Genomic DNA, 20,117 nt, shown 5'->3' with positions numbered 1-20,117 from the left:
TATTTTTGTGTTTTCCATGTATCCGAGCTTTCAAGGCACTCTCCAAGCCTGTATGATTCTCTACATGAACAGGTTATGCATGCTTTGATCTTCCCAGTTGAAGATGTTTTGTTTGTGCCATTCATGTGATATTCCTTTTAGTCTTGTTTCAATTTATGAAAAAATCTTCCAATATGTTTTTGGGTGTTCATTGACTCTGAAAGGTGGGACAGTAACATTTTTGGCAAGTTTCCCAATTGAAGGAGATCTTGTATCCCAAAGACCCGAGGTCCATTCCGGCTATCATCATTTAACCAAAGTTGGTGATCCTGAGTATTAACGTTTTATTTCCTAGTTCCCCAGATTGTGAATGTGTGCAATTTAGTAAAAAGAGAAACAATGTTAGGTGTGCTGTCCAGGCATGTCTCAATAGGGTATTTCCATCCTTTTTCCAGAACACATCTGAGTCTTTGTAATCTGTAGCTGGATAACATGGCTGAACAATACTGTTTCTCTTACTGTACTTGGTTTGAGACCCCTAGTCTGCAATATAAACGTTATGTCAAGTGCCCCACTGGTGTCTGCAGCTAGATATATAGACAGAAATGAAACCCTACTTATACAAATTGCAGCCTCTAAAGGAATTATTTGATTGTATTTCAACAATCCCATTTTGTGACCTAAGATCTAAAAGACTTTAGTACCTCATTAATGATTCTTTTGAAATGCAGTTATCACATGCTGTTGGTTTCATATATGTCCACCTCATTATGACTGATTCCACCACATGGAATTACAAGAAATTCTGGGTGTCATTGACCATGGAATTCTTTGTAAAAAGTGTAAAAGAACAAAATAGCACCACAACTCCCTACACCTACTGCAGGGCCGCTCCCTACATTCTACCTTATTTATTGCTTAGAAGAAAATTCTTAAATTCAAAGTACTTGAAAATTCATTCCAACCTTTAAGCGCATATATACCCAACCTGTATCATTGAAATCTTTCTTTTTCTCCTTTTGTTAGTTTGGTTTACTTATGGTGCACTATTCCCTTAGTTCCTGCTCCTTCCACACACACTTTGGTGTTCAAGCTAAATCATTTAGTTGTACTCACTTTCAGACTAAATGGTGCCTTGTCTCCTAATGCTTGGAAAGAGATACTTTTGAGCCTTACTGCGTTGCTAAAGAAAGTTGTGAAGCTTGTGGCCCTCCGTTTGCAGCCTCTCTCCATCAGCAGGACCCCACATTGTTTCAGTGCACCTCAGAAGGCCAGAGACTGCCATACATTCTTGCCCCACTGAGGGAGTGCTTGCATGTTTGTTTTTTTTTAATCTACAGTGCTTCTGAAGTTTTAGTGCATCGACAACAACTGGATTTCAAAAGATACATTGGTGAAACCATGAGGAGCCTACTGAGTGTGATTAATTCACAATACATAAGTTGATAACTTGTACAACTGTTATTTCAGCGCAGAGATTTTTCAGAATTATTGGAAAGAATTCAATGTTTGAGGACAACATTGAGAGCTTTTAAGGAAGCAAACCCATTGTTGGCATTTTGTCAGTGGTGTCCTTCCCTGAAGATAATCTGCCATGCTCTACTGGCCTTCACCTTGATATTTTCCAGTCAAACCAAGTCTGGGTTCTCTCCAGCTACTTATAGCAACAACTTTGTTTCCCTTTGTAAAATGAGGTATGTTTCTTGTGTGAATTATTTCCCCTCCAAGGAAATAACTCTGAAGGAAAGAGGAGAAGTTACTTCCAAATTATTTACTGTCGTCTGGTATTCAGGGAAACCACTGGTGGTCGAGATATTAATGTTGGCCTCTGAATCAGCAACCCAACTCCTCCGGTTCATGGCCCCACAAAGACATGTGAGCAGCTTTTAATGAACCATGGACTGCTAGTGTCATTCCTTAAATTGAGTGTCGACACTGACAGTTTGGTGGTCGTCTGAACAGCTTGCAGTTATCTATGCTTTTTTGTCTGATTTGTGCTAGAGAAAAATAATTTAATTTTAGGGCAGTCAGAGAGGAAAATGGGTAGTAAAACAAAACGGATTTTATTTTCTCGAAAATAAACCTGGCACAACAAAGGCGAACTTGTATTTAATATATGTGCAGGCCACTGCTAACACTCTGAACCCTTGTAAGTGCCCAATGCTAAGAGCATCATTTCCTGCCAGAGCGACCCGTCCCTAGGTACAGTAGAGTGTAGATAAGTCACTCCCTTGTAGTAGAGACATTATTCTCTAGTTTCAGGGCCATGGGAGCTCGAGTTGTGTTATTTTCTGACTTTGAACAAGAAGAGCAGTTTTAGGAACTTTGTTACCTCCTAGCGTCCTAGCATGCTCCTTTGCTCAAAAGTATGGCCAGCATTTTGTAAAGTTAAGTGCTTCTCTGTCTTGAGTGGAGCTTCCAGTTGTTAAAGCATTGCATATTTAAAATGAATCCGCCAACTATTGCATTACACGTGCTGTACATTTACTCCCTCAGGTGATTCTATGCTAATCTTCGCTTCCACTGAACTGTTGAGTTTTCACCTTTATCTGCAGGCTGTATAACTGTGGTTGCCATAACCACAACAGCCTGAGGCATTGACAAGACTATTTAAGCCTCTTGTTTGCCCGTCAGTAATTGGCATCTTAAATATCAGAAAAAACTCTGGCTGCTACCCAAGGGTGTAAGACTACACAACCATTTTTTTCTAGCATCTGCTCAACCCTTTGGCATTATCTTTTGGCAGCATTTATTGATATAAAAATGTATTCTCTGAAAAGAAAAAAGGATTACCCTTTGTCTTTAAATGTTTCATTTTACTTTACTCTGCACGTACGCTCAGGACTGCTGACCTCGTTGCTAATGCTTGTTCTTAAACTGATGATGCCCTTGTCACCCCTTACTTCTCATGGTACATGCTGCTCAGTACTCTTCAGGGTGTGACCCATGACCTTTGTGCCAACAAATTGTTTCCAAGGAACTGTTATAGGAAGGTTAATTTCTTGATTACAAAATCTGTGCAGCTTGTAACACAAGTGTGCCTACTCCCCATACATTGAGTAGGATGTACAATGCAGCGGCTGCGGGCTGCCTGGCGCGGGACGCCGACCTGGTACACATGCTGTGGCTCTGCCCGACGCTGCGGGGTTACTGGGATAGGATAACGCACGTCTTAAGCACGATTGCCGAATGCCCCTCCTGGGACACAGCAGAGGCTTGTTTATTGGGTCTTTTACCGCTCCCCCTGAAAGCGAAACGGCGCAGCCGTTTCGCCAACCTGGCATTAATGCTCGCAAAGCGCCTGATAACACAGCGTTGGAAGTCCCGCACACCGCCACGTGTAGAGGCTTGGGGAAAAGAGGTGTTAAGATGGGTGGTGGCAGAGCGAGAGGCGCTGTATCGTGAGGAAAGTCGGGGGCTGCGCAAGCGTCCTATATCCCTGCAATGGGCACATCTGGCTGAATTATTCAAGAGCGAGATGGAGGAGGAGGAGGGGGGGCTGTGGTGACCAGCCCCCGGAGTTCCCCTGCATAAGCTGTAGTGCAGGTTGACGGAGGTGGGTCGTGATAGCTGAAAGCGTGAATCTGTCTCCTGGCTCTGGGTGGTGTGATGTTCCGGGTGGTTGAGACCGCTTCCTGGTGGGTGGTGGTCGCCGTGGGGGGGGGCTCGCCCCCTCCACACTTCATGGAGGGGATCTTGTTTCTCCATTTAGTTCCCCCTCTCATACTGCACGGACCGGCCTCCTTCCTTCCCCTTCCGTACGCTTGGGGTGGGGTTGGCCTCTCCTCCGGCCCCCCTCCCTTTCCCTCCCCCCCCCAGGGATATGCTCTACGTCCCCCAGACTAAGAATGCTTTCTTTGTGGCATGGTTGGGTACGGAAGGTGGATTTCGGGTGGGATTGGGAGTTGTGGGACAGTTGAGCGGATAACGCTCCCCTCGAATACAATAGTTCGTAGTCTAGGAATGTAATACACAACATTGTGCTTGACTGGTGGCCTTCCTAGCTGTCTTGGGACATTATTGGAATGTATCGTAGACAATACTACATTTTGTACAGAGTGCGCACAATGCCTGAATTGTATCCTATGCTTTCCGAATAATTAAAGTGTTCAATGTAACGTGTATTACGATGTACCTCCACATGGAAAATCCCAATAAAGTTTGTTTAAAAAAAAAAAAGTAACACAAGTGTGCCAGTAAAGTAATTCACAAACAGATTGAGAAGTTTTTATACATTGACCTGCTTTCACACTTTACTCCTAGATTCACAACCTGTATTGGTGATTGTTACAGGAAATGCTCATTTCATCACATCTCGGTCACCAAGCAACAGCCAATGAATCCAATAAGCACAATTGTCAAAGGCAAGTTTCGCTCCCCCTTCTGAGAGGCCCACCGTGTTCACCTTTGATTTGGTGACTGATCTCCTGATTTACTTGGGTGCAATTCTCTGCACTCCTTGTAAACTGTGCAGCACAAATCCAGCATACTCTTTGGCTCAGCATCATGAAGACGGGTCGTTCTGGTTGTTCTGAAGACGGCAGCCCGTCGGAGGGTGGATGAGCCTCTGAATGGTGGTCTCATTAGGCTTTGGCCTTCTTAAGTTGAGACCCCTCTCTTCACTCAGTTGACTAATAGTTCAAAATGGCCAGAGGTCTTTGCTTTCTTCCACTCTGAAATGTAATTTGCCTGAGGGGGGCCCTCAAGGGTAGTGCCATTCTCATCCCAAAGGGAGATGCCCGCGGTCTCATCCAGGCACTCCTGCTTTAATGCATTTGCTCAGAACTTCTATAAGATAGTCATGAATGGGGCATGCCCATCCAATGACCAGGCCAGTGTCAGACAACATCCCTCTACGGTGTGGGCCGTCACTCATGTCAGTCACCCAAGGGGTGGACATTAGTGATGGATGCAAAGGACCAGTGTAGGCTTTGCATTCTGATGACGCTGCATCCCACACTCTGGTGCAGACAACATTCCACGTGCAACAGTAGCAAGGACAGTTCTGATTGCGATAGAAACCTAAAGCATTGAAAGCACTTCAGCAATATGCCTGCAAGCTGGAGAAAACGGGTTTTGGCTTAAGTCGTATTCTGTTTTGTCTCAAATATTTACGAACAAACAAGAACAAAAAAAGATGAGGTCATTGAAACCAAAGCTGTCATTCGTCTGCAGGTGATCAGATGACTCCAGGGATCTGTTTTTCATTTGTGGGCCTTTCTGACTGTTACTCAAAGAGACTGGCTCTTTCTGTGGAGTTGGCTCGGCGCTTCGTACATCTGCTGTTAATGAAGTCCCTGCGACCACATCAGTTGTGTGTGCTGCAAGAACTCTTTGATCTGAAAATGCTAGTCCTGGCAGCAGTGCAACAGCGAGCGACCAGCACAGCAGGAACCCTGCTACACGGAGCACTGAGTTCATAACATTCAGAAGAACGTGTGAGCGAGAGCAGCAGTCATACGCTCTCTCTGTGGCATGCATGTTCAGTGGCATTGTTAAATATTCACCATTGGGGGAGAATGCGCCTGGAACGACAGCATCTGTGATACCTAGACATGGGTTTAAACCGAGTTGTTCTTCAGATGCGTATTTTTTTAATTAGGTGACTGGGTTCCATATCGTGCCACTGAAATTACTTCCAGAGAAGATGGCTTCTTGCTTTACACCGCGACAGTTGCCATTTGACAAGCCTTGCTGATAAACAGGTATCCTGTTCGGTTCAGAAATAATAGAAAATAGGCCTTTCTCATAGGTTTCTCGCATTAGTCATGCATCTCCATGCCGCCGCTGCTGCTACAGGCAGCGAAGCTTTGTTTCCCATGGCGGTCCTATGACACTGATGGATGAACTATCAGCCATGGCTTATGCCGCCTTCATTTGCATGACAGGCCGTGTCCAAATAATGAAACCTTATTTCTCACTGTAGTAGGACAGTTATACACCTGCATGTATAACGCATCAAAGCATGGTCAGGAATTTGGGTGTTTGTGTGCTTTATGGGAGGTTTATTGGGAGCACCGTATGTATAGCAGTATCCACATGTAAGGATACACATTGATGTACATTTATCTGTGCTTTACACCCAGTAGAGATGGTTGAATTTGGTATGTTGCTCTCCCAGCTTTTTGATGACTGTAGTAAAACATTTTCGGTCATTCGCCTTCTTTGAATCCCCTTCTGGACTTCTTAGAGACATTTTAATGGTGTGCTACTCCAAGGCAAACGTTTGCCAAGGAAATCTTTACCGTTAGACGAATCAAAACAATGCATTTGTTATATGGAAGTTACCACTTGATAGGTTCTTGAATATTGACATTTGTAAGATGACTCCTCGCAGTGCCGACACGGGCTACATTTTTTCTCCGAGAGATTGTGCAGTGTCACATGCAGGTGCCTGCTTTTCCATTTGATGGTTCTAATGTAGCCACCTACTTGAAGTATTTTAAGGGTTGTTGGAAATTACCAGCATCCAGTGTCTGAATTGGTAATCACAATTTGAGTCTGAAAATATTAGAAATGATTGGCCACCTGGTGAACTTGACCTAATAAAGCATGATCTCTTTGGAGATGTGTGGTTCCTATAAAGCCAGTGGTATAGGAACAGTTGATATTACAATTTGATTCATTTTTCAAACCATTCCTCATCAATGTCAGCAAAGTCTAACCCACGTCTACACCCAGTTGTACATTAACAGAGACAAATCACCAGAGAAAGCTCCCACCTCATTTTCTCCGGACAAGTACTGAAAGTTGAGCAGAATTAAGGTGACACCCAGTAATGCTTGACGTCAAAGACTAGATCACAAAATTCCTTATAGTACTGCCAGAAAACCAGCAGCATATATTTTCAGTTTAAAGCCCTTAAACAGAGATAAATAAGAAGACAAAAACCTTGGAAATTCAATCTCGGCGCACTATAGGCTCAGACACACGCTTCTCATACAAGTGAAAACCAGACCTCACAATGAGAATTTACTTGCAAATAAATTGACTATATAACCCAATGGAAATACAAATACGAAGTAAACTTATTTTTTTGATCCAACTTAAGATTGAAACTAAGTTCGAGCAAAATGTCTAATCACCATGAAGAACAACGAATGTGGCATCTGATGACAAAGTACATGGTCGGTGTTCAAAGCCGACTTATGGAAAGAGGGCAGATCATGCAGACCTGGAAAGAAGAGCTAAATTGTGCTGGTCAGCAGTGCAGCTAGTGCTTTGTGGAAGATGGGATTCATTTCAATACCTTGGCACAGTTCTTTGCAGACTTGTACCTACTCTCCGATGATGCATCACAAACCGGGCTAATCCTAGAAGCTTGAGATGGTGGCTCTTGGGATGCTGCATTGTTTAATCGAGGGCTTCCCATAGTGAAGAGACAAGCTCTCTTACATATGCTCTCATTACTGCAGTAGCATCTCAGTTGCATTTCCTTTTGCAGTACCTTGTTTATGTCGTGGCATTGATGAGGTACGCTTAGTCTTTGGCGAGTACTACAGTGATGCAGTGACCTGGTTTACCTTTCGGTCTTTAATATTGGTGAAATGTTTTCTTCAGACTAGTCAGGGTGAATATGGAAGCAAAGTGTGCATTTAAGCAAAGCTAAATTACCAAGATTTTCAGATCAAAAGCTAGGATTTCCCTAAAGTCTAGATTAAAGAGTAGTGTTTTTTTTTTTTTTTTTACTAGGGCTGTAAATGGTTACCGCCAGTTGGAAAATTCTGGTAACTTGGAAACATCTGGTAACTTGGCAGACTGTTTACACTGCTTGGTCTCCAGAAGAGAGAGAGAGAGAGTGTCTGTGTGTGTCTGTGTGTGTCTGTGTCTTTAGATTTATTCCAGTGGTTGAACTTGGGAGCAAGGGCTTCATAGGTACCCTGACGCAGACAACCGTGTTTAAAACGAAAATTTGCAAATGCACTTGATGTGATGAACTGGCCCCTTCACTATTTGTTTGATTAATGTTGTACCCAATCATCTGCCTGTTTCCCTCGACCAGTCATGTTTTAGGTGGTCGATGGTTGGCTGCACCCAGCAGTCTTGTTTGCGCACCTTTATTGACATTTGGGATTTTGGTGTAGTGAGGCGGTTTCGGTCACTGACACATTTTTGGGTTGTTACCCTCCCATCCTTTCCCCCACATAACGCCAACCAGTTGCATAATAAGGGCCACTGTTTTCCAGTCAAGCCCCTCCCTGCCGCCCGTCACTGGGGCTGGGAGGCTGTCTTGCTCACACAATTGTTGTTTCTCAAAGCCAGCAGCTGTTGTGGGCCTGAGTGTTTGTTTCGCCCCCCGCTGTGCATTGCCCCTGCCTTACACTCTGCTCTCGCGGGTCACCGAGGGGTTACAAGGCCAATCTGGATCACTTCGGAGTATTGTGTGGCATCGCGTACTATTTTTGTTGAGGTTTCTGTTGTGGGCCGCGCTCGGCCACCGTTGTGACCTACTTCTTTATTTACATCACCGGCCTCGATGCAGAGTGAGCTCTGTGGTCCCAAATTCTGTATATAACTGTATGCACTGATTGAAATGTCCTCGCACTGAAATGTCCTCGCACTAGGTGCCTATGCAAGATAAGTTGTTGTAAACAGGATTCCCGGTCTGCTGCTGTTCATTTTAGCTTTCGCATAATCAAATGTATCACCATAAAACAATGTCAAAAATAATACGTTTATCAGTTGAGTTTAGCTAAAACTTGTGCACGTGGTTGTCTTGCTCATTGCCCATGTTACCCTTGCTGCTAAAATAGGCTCGGTTTTTCAGTGGCATGCAATTATGCAAAATATGAATTCGGCGGTCGCCGTTAATCAAAAACCTGCAATGGGTGATGTTTCTTTGTGTGAGTAAAGCTACTTAAAGGCGCAGTAGGCCGCACCAGCCAGATGGCTAGGTTTCCTCTAGATGTGTCAAATGTGTACCTGTTCAAAAGGGGCCTTATTCCCCAAATCCTTGCACTGGCGCGCTGGAAGTGAAAACGCAGTGTTGTACTTCTACCAAAATGGAGTATTTTGTTCATGGAACCTTAGCTTCATAGTCTACATTATTGTTGCATAATTCTCTTAAACGCAGACTAATATAAGGTGCATTAAAATGTCATCAACGTGTGATTTTATGGTTCTCCTTTCTTTTTAGGTGTATGCACCGTCTCCAAATTCAGATGATTTCAACAGAGAATCTCCGAGCTACTCTTCTCCCAAACCTCCCAGCAGTATGTTTGCAAGTACGTTCTTTATGCAAGGTGAGTACCAATGTATGCACACCATCAAGCAGTGCTGGCATAGTTCTATAAACGATGGCTATATCCGCGAAGTCGCCAAGACATTTCCCAGTACTGCCATGACGCTTCAGAGAGAATAAAGTATTCTATCAGAATTCTCATTGTGTGTCAAATAGTTATGGAGAATGTGTGTCTTTGAAGCAGGATTTCTATTGTGGCAGTTGGAAGCTGAAACTAGAGGGGTTTGACTACCTGATAGGCCAGGTAGAAAGAATTTACTTTTATGTTCTATGCAAGTACTTGTAAATGAAACACCCAAGTAATTAAAACTGTCCTGAAACTGACCTGGGCGTAGCTGATCAGATTGCTGTTAGTAATATTATATGGACTTTTTTGTTCTAGCTTTTCATACCGTGCAAGCAGTTCGGAACGGCACAAGTTATGTAGGCTGCAGAGGAATGTAATAGAGGGCTCCAATTACTTCATATTCAATTAACTTAGTTTTGATTTAGGGAGTATCTAAATTGGCAAGTAATTTAATTATAGAATTCTAGCAGCAAGCAGATTTTACCGTGGGAATGTTAACTGCTGCAGTGTAATGCAGCTCCTAAAAATAGCATTATGACAATTTACATCTATTGCCATATCGCGTGTGGGGGTGGCTCATTCGCAGATTTCCTTCAGTTTGATTGCTGTTGTAGAAGTGTGTGGGTGCGGTCTGAGTTTATGGGGAAAAGAGTGAGGTGTCACCCACCCAGTCCTGTAAACATACACCTCCAGATCTTATTCAGCATTGAACTGTTTTGTTTAGATTAAACATTGCATAGAAACAAGACACTAAAATAAAGATCGCAATTAAAAAAGAACTTGACCCATCATTACTAATCCGTTGTGGAGATAACAAGCTTTTGGGCACCAAGAAACTGAGCATTTTCCAAAATGAAACCGAGTTATATGAAGTTGAAAATCTCAATCAACTGTTTCTCTTCTTAAGACAGATCTTTTCACACCATATTTGGATTTTTTTTGTTGGGCCATAGTTTAAAACAAAGATGAGGAAAGTGTTGGAACTCATGGTCTCCCTAGCATGATCCTCCTTTAGACATATGCTACTGTTTCTCTATCACAGCTAATTGTTAGTTTAGGAGAAATTAATTTGATATTCTTACCTAGGTCCACACACACTCTACCACCCAGTGATGTTTCTTCCTCCACATACATCCACCCAACTTTGTTGGGTTTGTTGCAATGCTGTCCATAAAACTTTATATGGTTGTTGTCTCCATCCGTTACTTCAGTTATATCCTTAGGTGCAGTTCAGAACTGTTGACCATCCCACGCTGATTCACTCCCACAATAATGACACTGTCCCCGATTTCAGCCTTTTGTCTTAGTTGTTATTTAGATCCATGGTGAAATCCTTGCGTTGTCTAATCATCAATGTTATGACGGCATGGACTGTTAAGCTGTGGGCTGTGATTGATAGAAGGGGATGGGTGGAAGGGAATGCAGCTATCAAATACAGATCATTTTGCTGGGACCTAATTGCCTTTACCTAGATGTGTCTAAAGCTGGCTCTCTTTCCTCTCCTGTTGGGTAATTCTTTCATCCCAGATTGTTAAACGCTATATGGTTTGAGTGGGAGAAACGGCTGTCCTTGATTAAAAAAATTGAGTCCACTGTAAGGTGACTTATTTTCACAATTGGAATGTAATCTAAATCAGCTACACTTTGCCTCGCTGCTACGAAACTAGGCAGAATATATCTCTGATTGCGTATAGTTAAAATATTGCGCAGTGCAGTCAGTGTACGTATAATTTGATTTAAGAACTCTCAATACACACTAAAGCATGAATTAGTTATAATAAAGATTGTTCCGAGGAAGATTGCGAGTTGTGACTTTTCCTTTCACTGTAAACATAAATATTTGATCAAGGTCACACTTGCTCCATTAAAGAATCCATGTATTCGTCTGCCATTAAATGTACATTCCATTATTTAATCTATTTTGTTTTTAATAATGAAAGTTTCACTTTTCTGAATATTTTCAAGTTTTGGAACATATGGGAAATTAGGTTTCAGGGAGACAGTCATTTGCCCACTTCACTCAAATGGACCATTTAAAACTTCGACCTCTTAGCTTCACAGCCTGTAACGTGCCCTCTAGATCTGAACTCATTCATCATGAAGCAATGCAAAGATCCTTTTTTACAGCTGCATTGTATTTGTTTAAACCCTAAAACTCACTGGCACGACTAGTGATAAATTAAAGTTTTTCTTTGGATTACTGATCTGTTTCATTATTTGTTTCGAATGAAGACAATTCCTTATTTACATTTGATTGCAATGTTGCTACATATTTCAAATGTGCATCACTGACATGTTTACATCAGTGAACTTCACTGCAATGAAAAGAAGGTAAATCCCTGCTTTCTCAGATCAACGTTATAGGGATATTGCTCGGGTATTCATAACACTTTTCCTTAGCGTTCAGATGCAGTCCTGCACCAGTCATATACACAAGCAATGCATTCAATTTGAATATTCTAATCACTCTCAAGTGTTTTTAAATGCAACAGATGTGCTCAGCTTTCCTTGCCACTTACTCCTAGCGATGCTTCAGTTCTAGAAAGTCTTAATGATTATTGAACACTATTTGCTTTGACATTTCGCAGAATTCAATCTTCAACCCCAAAATAAAATACGCTGCACTCAAAACTGTCTCTAACGTAGAACAATCTCTCAACTTTGAGGGAGGGTTGTATGAACATTACTTATGCAGATGAAAAAACTTTTTGACCAGAGTATATAATATTGGCAACCTTGGTATGAAGATACCACAAAAGGGTTTGTCACTGCACCATAAAGGAATGTTGCTCAAACCATTCTTGGTTCAAACTGGTCCATTCCAGTTAAACCAGTTAACCAAGGGGTCTAATAAGAATACCTTAATTGTCCAATTCCTTTTAAAGAGAGCTTTAGTTTACAGCTGCGCTAGTCTGCAAGGCTTATAAGAATAACATTATCAACATTTATTGAAACCACCTTATCCGTCGAAACAATGTTTTAACTGACAGCTGTGAGAATGATGTATGTTCTAGAGTGAAAATGTGTTTTTAAAAAGTTGTTAAATGCACCATAGTATGTTATGAATTTGTTTGCAAAGGCATGTTATAGATGGCAAAGGTGCATGTGATAACTTGACGTATAGAATTTTTTTTATGGAGTGTAAGTTATTAAATAGAATAAAGAAAAGTTGATACATGGTGAAGGCCTGGAGGAGAATGCACAATCCCATTCAATTAAAAGTTACGTTTTTAGAAGATGGCGTTGGCAGTTAACGTGAACTATTACGGCTAGATTTTCTACGGTAGATTGTATTGCTTATGTTGACAAATTGTACACCAACTCTTCCAATGTGGCAAAGTGCATTTATCCAGATACCAACCCTATAATTAATAAGGGGGACAAATTCACTAAATCTATAATTGGAAAAATCAGTAGAGTGCTAAAGCCTAAATTGTGCATCATAGTTTATAAATCGTGCCCATTGTTATGTCCAGCCCTGAATTGTATAAGGACAATGGCTCACATACCCAAAAGCTGGAATGGCTCTCATCAAATACATTGTCTGAAAAGGAAACCTAGATGATCTCGCTGCCTACTGGCTTGTATATCCCTTCTAGTGTCATCATCAAAAATATGCGCTATGGTTGACTTAAATGTGCTGGAGAAGTAGGCTTGTAAAAAAAAAAAAAAAGAGTAAACTGTATTGATCATCGCATTTGTTTTGGACTTCATCATGCAGAAGTCAATGTGTGTATGTTGGCCGTGAATGATCTTTGCCGTTTTATCTGTTCTGTTTGTCGATCATTATGTTGTTCTAGTGCAGAGAGCATATACACAGAAATGTTTTTCAGACCATAGCCTATTGGGGGAGGGGCATGGCTTTTACTGGAAGATATTGTAACTTCTTAACCACATGACAGGAAACTAATTAGACACGCTTTTGAGATGCCTTCGCCTATACGTGTTGAAGTGTTACTGCTGGAATTGTAGTTAAACTCACTACAGATCCTGTGTGAAATGAGTGTAAAAATGTTTGTTTCAATTACCAACTCAGATGTAAGGGTTAATAGCAGCTCTGTTTCATGGACTTGTGCCAGGGTGAAAGTCGGCTATCCTGAGGCTTGAGACAAGCTAATCCTTTTTTTTTTTTAATGAATTTTGATATGGATTTTATTTATAATGTAGTTATTAGATAAACTGTTTAATTAAACCAAAAGTAGTCAACATGTTAAACCAGACTCTGATTATCAAAAAGGAGAACAAAATTATCTTTCGACCAAGTAAAAACATATGGATAATGAAGCTAATTTACTTTCCTACAACAGGGATAAGGATTATATCAAGCATAAACACCCCTTGATTGTGTAAATGCAGATAGATAACATGAACCTCTAGCCCTGTATTATGGAGATGCCTTATTTTATCCTGATTTGGGTTAATACTTAAGTTACATGAATGCAGGTATTCCATCGTGAAAAAATGCTGTTGTAAGAAGGAAACCTAGAATTAATTGGTTCATTTTCTATCATTATGCCCTGCTGCGCTGCTTATTTTAGAACCTTAAGCAACAAAGTGATGGGAAGAATGCTTGAATAAATATCAGTCACTGGTGGTTGCTGAGGGCTGTTTTCAAAACCATTGTTTTTTGCCAACTTTGACACTATAGACACAATCCTGCCCCATGCAAATCCGGGTTTGTCCTACTTAGGCTTCATCAGTGATGTTTAGCTGGAGTCCTGTGGCACAGTGAGCACGAGGCCCACATCTGGGTATACCCATCGGACTTGGGGCGTCGACTGCAACATAGAGAGTGATGGAAGGAATGCTTGAATTAATCTCACACTGGTGGTCCCTTAAGGCAGCATTCCAAACCTTTGTTTCCACCCACTGTGTCATCCTATACTGAGATCTGCCAATCAGCCTTGGTCCTACTCTAACAGGAACAGTTCAGTCTGAACTGCCAGACCAAATCCCCTCAGATGGGAATACAAGCAACCCCAGACTGGGTTCGACCTGCTCAGACTTGGTCTGTGCGGTATAGCTTAAATGGAACAATGAGCACGGGATCCAAGCCTGGACACACCTGTAGTGTGCATAGGGCCTCTATTGCATCAAACACCAGAGAGCCTGGCATTTCAGTCAGAAAACTTCTTTATTGGAGCATGACCAAGGCTGATTTGTAAATGGCTGGTCCTCTCTGAGATGGCTTGTTGGGCAAAAATCGATGGACTGGACTGTGGTACAGAGTTATTACCAGTGGCCAAGATAAATTCGCGCAATCCATCATTTTTTGTTTTCCTCTGTCATGGCTCATATCCACACTATGCCACATGACTCAAGCTTCCCCATTAGCCCTTAAATGTTATGGGCTTATTTTCCTGTACAGAGGGGACGTGGTCTGGCACTTCAGTTTGGGCTGTTCCTATGAGAGCAGGACGAAGACTGTTGTACATATAGCTCATTCCTGTGTGAGGTGGTATGGTGGGCAGAAAAACACGACAGACTGGTTTGCGTCCCAGATTAATTGCCAGTGGCTGACATTCAAGCAATTCAACATAACTTTTTATTGTACTACAAAGATGGCAAGTGCTTTTGAATAAATCTTCACATTAAAGTCTACTGGGTTTCTACTGTATTTAAGAAAAAAGATTTTAATGTATTAGAACTTAATTTTTCTTGAACTTTGTCATTATTTTTTGTGGGTTTATATGGACTGTTATAATAATAACGGCAAGTTTATTTAGAATAAGTAGTTCATGGTGTATTGCACATCAGGTGTGAGCATTAGTCCTTTACATTTCAGCATTGAATATTTTTAGCATGTTTTTCTTGACGTTTTATGTTTCTTCTAGATGGCACCCACAACTCTTCCGACCTCTGGAGCTCGTCTAATGGAATGAGCCAACCGGGGTACGGTGGAATGCTTGGCAGCTCCTCTTCCCACATGCCCCAGTCCAGCAGTTATGGCAGTCTACACACGCACGAGCGCTTGGTAAGATTTGCCACGAAATAGTGTTTTTCTTTTTAAAATGCGTTAGCCCATTAATTCTAAAGTCCACTCCGTCTTTTTCGGATTATTTTTAGAACTACCCACCACATGCAGTGTCGCCAACGGAGGTAAATGCCAGTCTTCCACCTATGTCCAGCTTCCATCGAGGAAGCTCCAGTAATCCACCATATGTTGCATCTTCACACACTCCTCCTATCAGTGGAACAGACAATCTCTTAGGTGAGTCTAGTCGGCGCATTCACAGCTATATACGTAAAGCAGCAATTAGTACCTTGGAACCTCCTTTTTCTTAACAGCTTTGCTGATAGAGATTGAACCAAAACATGTCTTGTTTAATGCTTGGAACTATGCAGTACATCTGAGAAAATGGGAGCTATAGGTTACACTCCACCGCTTTAGCTTAAGAGGTTCCTTCGCTTACCATGCTGTGTCTTGCTGAAAGCTGTTTTGCACCATGTTAATAACTCTTAAATTAGACTACTGTAACAATTACTATAGTACAGCTACAAGAAAAGTAACCAAAATGTAACAGTTTGGTAAGCAGTAAACCAAATCCCATTTAGCTAGCTACTTCAGATACTTGTGCTGAACTGGGGATCTGAGTTTGTGACGTCATCTGGGGTTGCGAGTGTACATGGTACACTCTGACTTCGTATTGTGGCTACAGCCTGTATGCATAGACATTCATATGAGAGTAGATTGTTTAAATCCGTATGCACTAGTGTTGAAATGCTTCACATATCCAGTTGACTTAAGAAAGTATGATGTTGTAAAATGCAGTTTTTCTTTTGAAATGGGGCTAAATCTTGGTCTGAGGAAATAAAGCCAAAGAAAACCTTCATTATATTGGGGGGAAAACAGGGATTTTAAGTGCTGCTAAGCTGCTGTGTTTGACAGAATTTATCAAAAGACTTCTTTGTTTTTATTATTATGGCTCATTTCTGGAATGATACAAGCAAAAAGTACCGTAAATGGGGCGGCATTTCTCTCGCGCTACAACTACATTATTTCTTACTTTCTTTCCCCCTCTTACTCTCACTCCTCTGCTCCCTTTTTCTCTCCCTGCTCGATACTTCTCCCTCCCACACAATTTCTTTTGTAATCAAACTTTTGTACTTTCCACAGGATGGCAAATTTTAATGAAGATGTGACTGATTTGAACTCTAGATTCTTATTTTAAACATTATTGAGCTAAAAACTTCTGATAAATAACAGAAACCTTTGCAATTCAGGGATGAACCCATTTGATATTATTGTATGCTGAACAGGAGAAATGTCCTGCCACTATCTGTTGTACGGCTCATGGGTTAACATTTATGTTTCTGTGCAAGTTTGGAAGACGTGCTGCATTATTGTATATTAAAAGCAGGTGCTTGACATAAAACATAGATTGCACATTGTGACCCATAATCGTGTTAAGGTTTTATTTTCAGTTAAGTATTGACATTCCTGCCTAAAATGTACAGTTTGCACAAAATGTAGTATAAAGTTGGTGCAATTATTGATACATAAAAATCCAAGCTCCGGTTATCAATTACAGCTGCCTGCATAATAACATTTTTTTGACTGGAGAATCGCATAGTTGCTAGATAAGGCCTCTGCGTTACATAATTCATCTTGTAAATGGGGCATTACATTTATTAGGTTTTCCGTGAAGCATTACCTGAGCAGGAGTTACTTAGAATTCAAAGCGTTCAGAAATAGATGAGGGGTTTGCGGGGCTCGATTTAGCAATAAGACGGTTCAATGTACCTACCAATTACAGTGCTTTTGAAAAGACACGAGTTATCTGGAAGGAAATGTAGAACTGACATTATACATTTACTTTTTAATTTGCTGCCTTAGTTTTATAGACCATGTAGTTCCATTAAAATGAATTTGTCGATGTTTTAATTAAAGCGAAGTGAAATAAAGAAACATGAAATAAGATTTGATGGACTTTAAATACTGCTTGATCTGCAAACCCTGGACCAAGACGCAGTCCTTGAACTTTCTAGTACCAGTCTGTCTTGAATAGCTTATTCTTTTTCATAACCGTTTATAAAACCGTATATTTCTTACTCGATACAATGAGTAGACTAAAGTCTTGGATGTTAAATTAGGGTGCTAATTAACATATTACATTTAAAAATTAATTTAAATCGTAATGTATATTCCATTGCTGCTTTTATTTTCGTGAACCCAACAGGTACATTGGCCTGGTATTTTTATTTATTTATTTATGTTTGTGGAGGGGGAGATGGGGAGTCCTTAATAAGAATCTTTCTTATATCCTGGTGGTAGGAACTTCTGGTTAAAGGAGGACTCTTTAGAGTCCTTTACTTGTGTTCGCATTATCAATTCTTGCATCTTTCTCACTCTCAGGATTAACAGAAGAAAGTCTGCCCTACAGTTCAGTCAGCAGTTGTGGGCAAACTACAGCCTAGAGTTAACCAACATTAAACCGAGATTAGTTCAACTTAAAGGCGCTAGTAAAATGATGAGCTGGATCCCAGGACTTGCAGGCTTCCAAAATTGATTAATATACGGGATCAAACAAATACAGGAAACCTATTTTAAAGTTGTGTTAAAAATCTTATTTGATTGGTAATGGAAGTTGCCAGATGCTTTCAGGGAATGTTACTAAGTTCATTCAAATGACGTCTAGCCCAAAATGTATCTGTTTTTTTCATAGCGATTCATATTTCAGGCTTTGAAATCTCCATAAAACTTTTTTAATAAGCTCTGTGTGAAAATAGGCCATGTGAGTCTTGAAAATGCATTTAAATGCTACTCTGGGTTAATTTGTTAAGGGTAAAAGTCCCTCTTTGAAATTGTTCTCCATAGAGGTTTGCTTGACCCTGCAGCTTCAACTTTTAGTCAATTTGGAACCAGAAAGGTGGTAATCTTCCATTTAAACATGCTCTTTGATGCAGACATTTGAAGACCGCATGCCTTGAGAAGGATATTGGCCCACTCTATGCCATTAGATTCTTAAATAGATCCCATCCATGACCCATTTTCATATGAAAACAGCAAGTAAGTAAAACATTAGCTTGAAGTGGTTTTCTACTGAAGATACCTTCGATTGATTCAGTACTATTAAAAGGCTCACACTTTTGTGTGTCATATTTACCTTTTGTGAGCTTGTTTCAAAAGTGCTCTTGTAACCAGATAAGCAGCTTTATATTGCAGCAGTGTCCAAGCTCTCCTACACGGTGTTTTGCAGACATACAGATCTTATAGGAGACCCCTAAGCACTTACCCATTTCCCTTTCTCTAAATTGCTACTTCTAAATGTTGTCTCTCAAATGTTGAAGAATGTCTCTCTTTACCCATGTGACTCCTCACTTAATCACATTCTACCAGTTTGGCACTCACCATCACACTCCTTCTTCCTCACTTCCTCTTTTTTCACTGCTCTTCCCCACATCACTAGAACTGTTAGCACCGTCTTCAACACCCAAGCACTGCTTGGGTGGAAATCCCCCCGTGTGGGTTAGTGCCTAAGGGTGCGTTATCAGCACTTCACTAAGAGGTTGTCCATTCAGATAGTTATGCACAGTGAGCCCTGTCATCATATTTGTCACAAATCACGGCAGAGGAGAAGCCATAAGTGGGAACAAATTCTGACCGTACAAATGGATGGAAATGCGCACAATAACTGCAAAGATGTAGAGTTCAAATGCTTTGCATTCAAGCCTAATAGCAACAAGTATCTTTTTATGTAAAGTATGCTTTGGTGCAAGAACTTAATTTCATTTATGTAAAGTACCTGCTTATTTGTAGCCAGAAATTTACCATGGTCTTCCTTTTTCAAACACAAGGTGCAGCAGCCAGAGGGAACAATGCTGGGGGCTCTCAAACCGGCGATGCGCTTGGGAAAGCTCTGGCTTCTGTAAGTGTCAACATGGTTGGTGTGAATGTTCATGTTACCTTTAAGCTTGCTTCTGTTGTTTCTTTTTCAATGGCAATGAATAGTATCTCAGATTATCATGTCTCCTGCCCCACGACATGGTCTGCATCTCCAAGTGTTGCACATACAAATAGTAACAACTAGATAGTGCTTGATGCATAAAGTTACCACAGTGTGGTATACATTTACCGGGTTGACTTAACAGTACACTTCTGTTGTCGATTGTATTGCAAACAAGATTGTGAGAGCCCTATATTCCCTCAAAAATGACAAAACATTGACAACTACTACACATAAAACGAAAGTACATGTATCAATCAAGAAGCACATAGAATATAAATCAAAGTAAACCTACTTTTAAAGAGGTAATAGGCAAGTAGAAGTTCCTGTATAAATGAACACTTTCAGTCCAGTGAAGAGTTTTGCTTTTATTTGAGACTCTTGTAGTTGCTGTATTGTAAAACTGTGGATGAGTGTGGGTACATCTCAAATGAAATCTGGAGGTGGAGGTGGCTGGGTCAAGGGATAAGTGCAGTATCGTGAAAGGAGGGCCTGCTGTGACCATACAGAAAATTGTGCTTGAATAGGGAGATTGCTGCAGGGATTCAGTGGGGTGTGTGCAGTGTAGAAAAAGGTGGGAGTTGCAAATTATCCATATTTCATAGTATGTCCTGAAATAAAAATATGCTTATGACTCACAAAACGTTGATTCAGCATTGCCATGTTATGGAGAATTTACCATGTTTTGCGTTGACCACCATCAATTAATTATTTATAGACATCTGCAAAAATCATAAAACCTCTGATTTTTTTATTACACTGAGTATTTTGACGCCGTTTACAAAACTGTTATTAGAAGTCATACAATATTAACAATACAAAAGCCTTCACATTGTATTCATGGACCTTCCTACAAGAGGCTAGAAATAAATGGACGTTCACA

At 40.9% G+C, this 20,117-nt stretch overlaps 1 protein-coding gene across 13 annotated transcripts in view; it reads left to right on the top strand.

The window, feature by feature from the left end:
* The window catches only part of TCF12 (transcription factor 12), a 692,950-nt gene that overhangs the window by 622,414 nt on the left and 50,419 nt on the right, over positions 1-20,117 (top strand). For 9 of the 13 annotated variants that reach the window (XM_085644109.1, XM_085644104.1, XM_085644111.1 and 6 more), the window contains 4 exons: positions 9,116-9,221; positions 15,122-15,261; positions 15,354-15,498; positions 19,086-19,156. In XM_085644109.1, coding sequence (XP_085500235.1) covers positions 9,116-9,221; positions 15,122-15,261; positions 15,354-15,498; positions 19,086-19,156 — 462 coding nt within the window. The remainder of the gene's footprint in view (positions 1-9,115; positions 9,222-15,121; positions 15,262-15,353; positions 15,499-19,085; positions 19,157-20,117) is intronic. The other 4 variants (XM_085644112.1, XM_085644106.1, XM_085644108.1 and 1 more) reach the window with 1 other exon arrangement.

This window comes from Triturus cristatus, chromosome 3_1 (assembly GCF_964204655.1).
Source record: "Triturus cristatus chromosome 3_1, aTriCri1.1, whole genome shotgun sequence".
Classification (NCBI taxonomy): Eukaryota; Metazoa; Chordata; class Amphibia; order Caudata; family Salamandridae; genus Triturus; species Triturus cristatus.
Note: the sequence above shows the minus strand (reverse complement) of the source record. Positions and strands in the feature narration are given on the sequence as shown.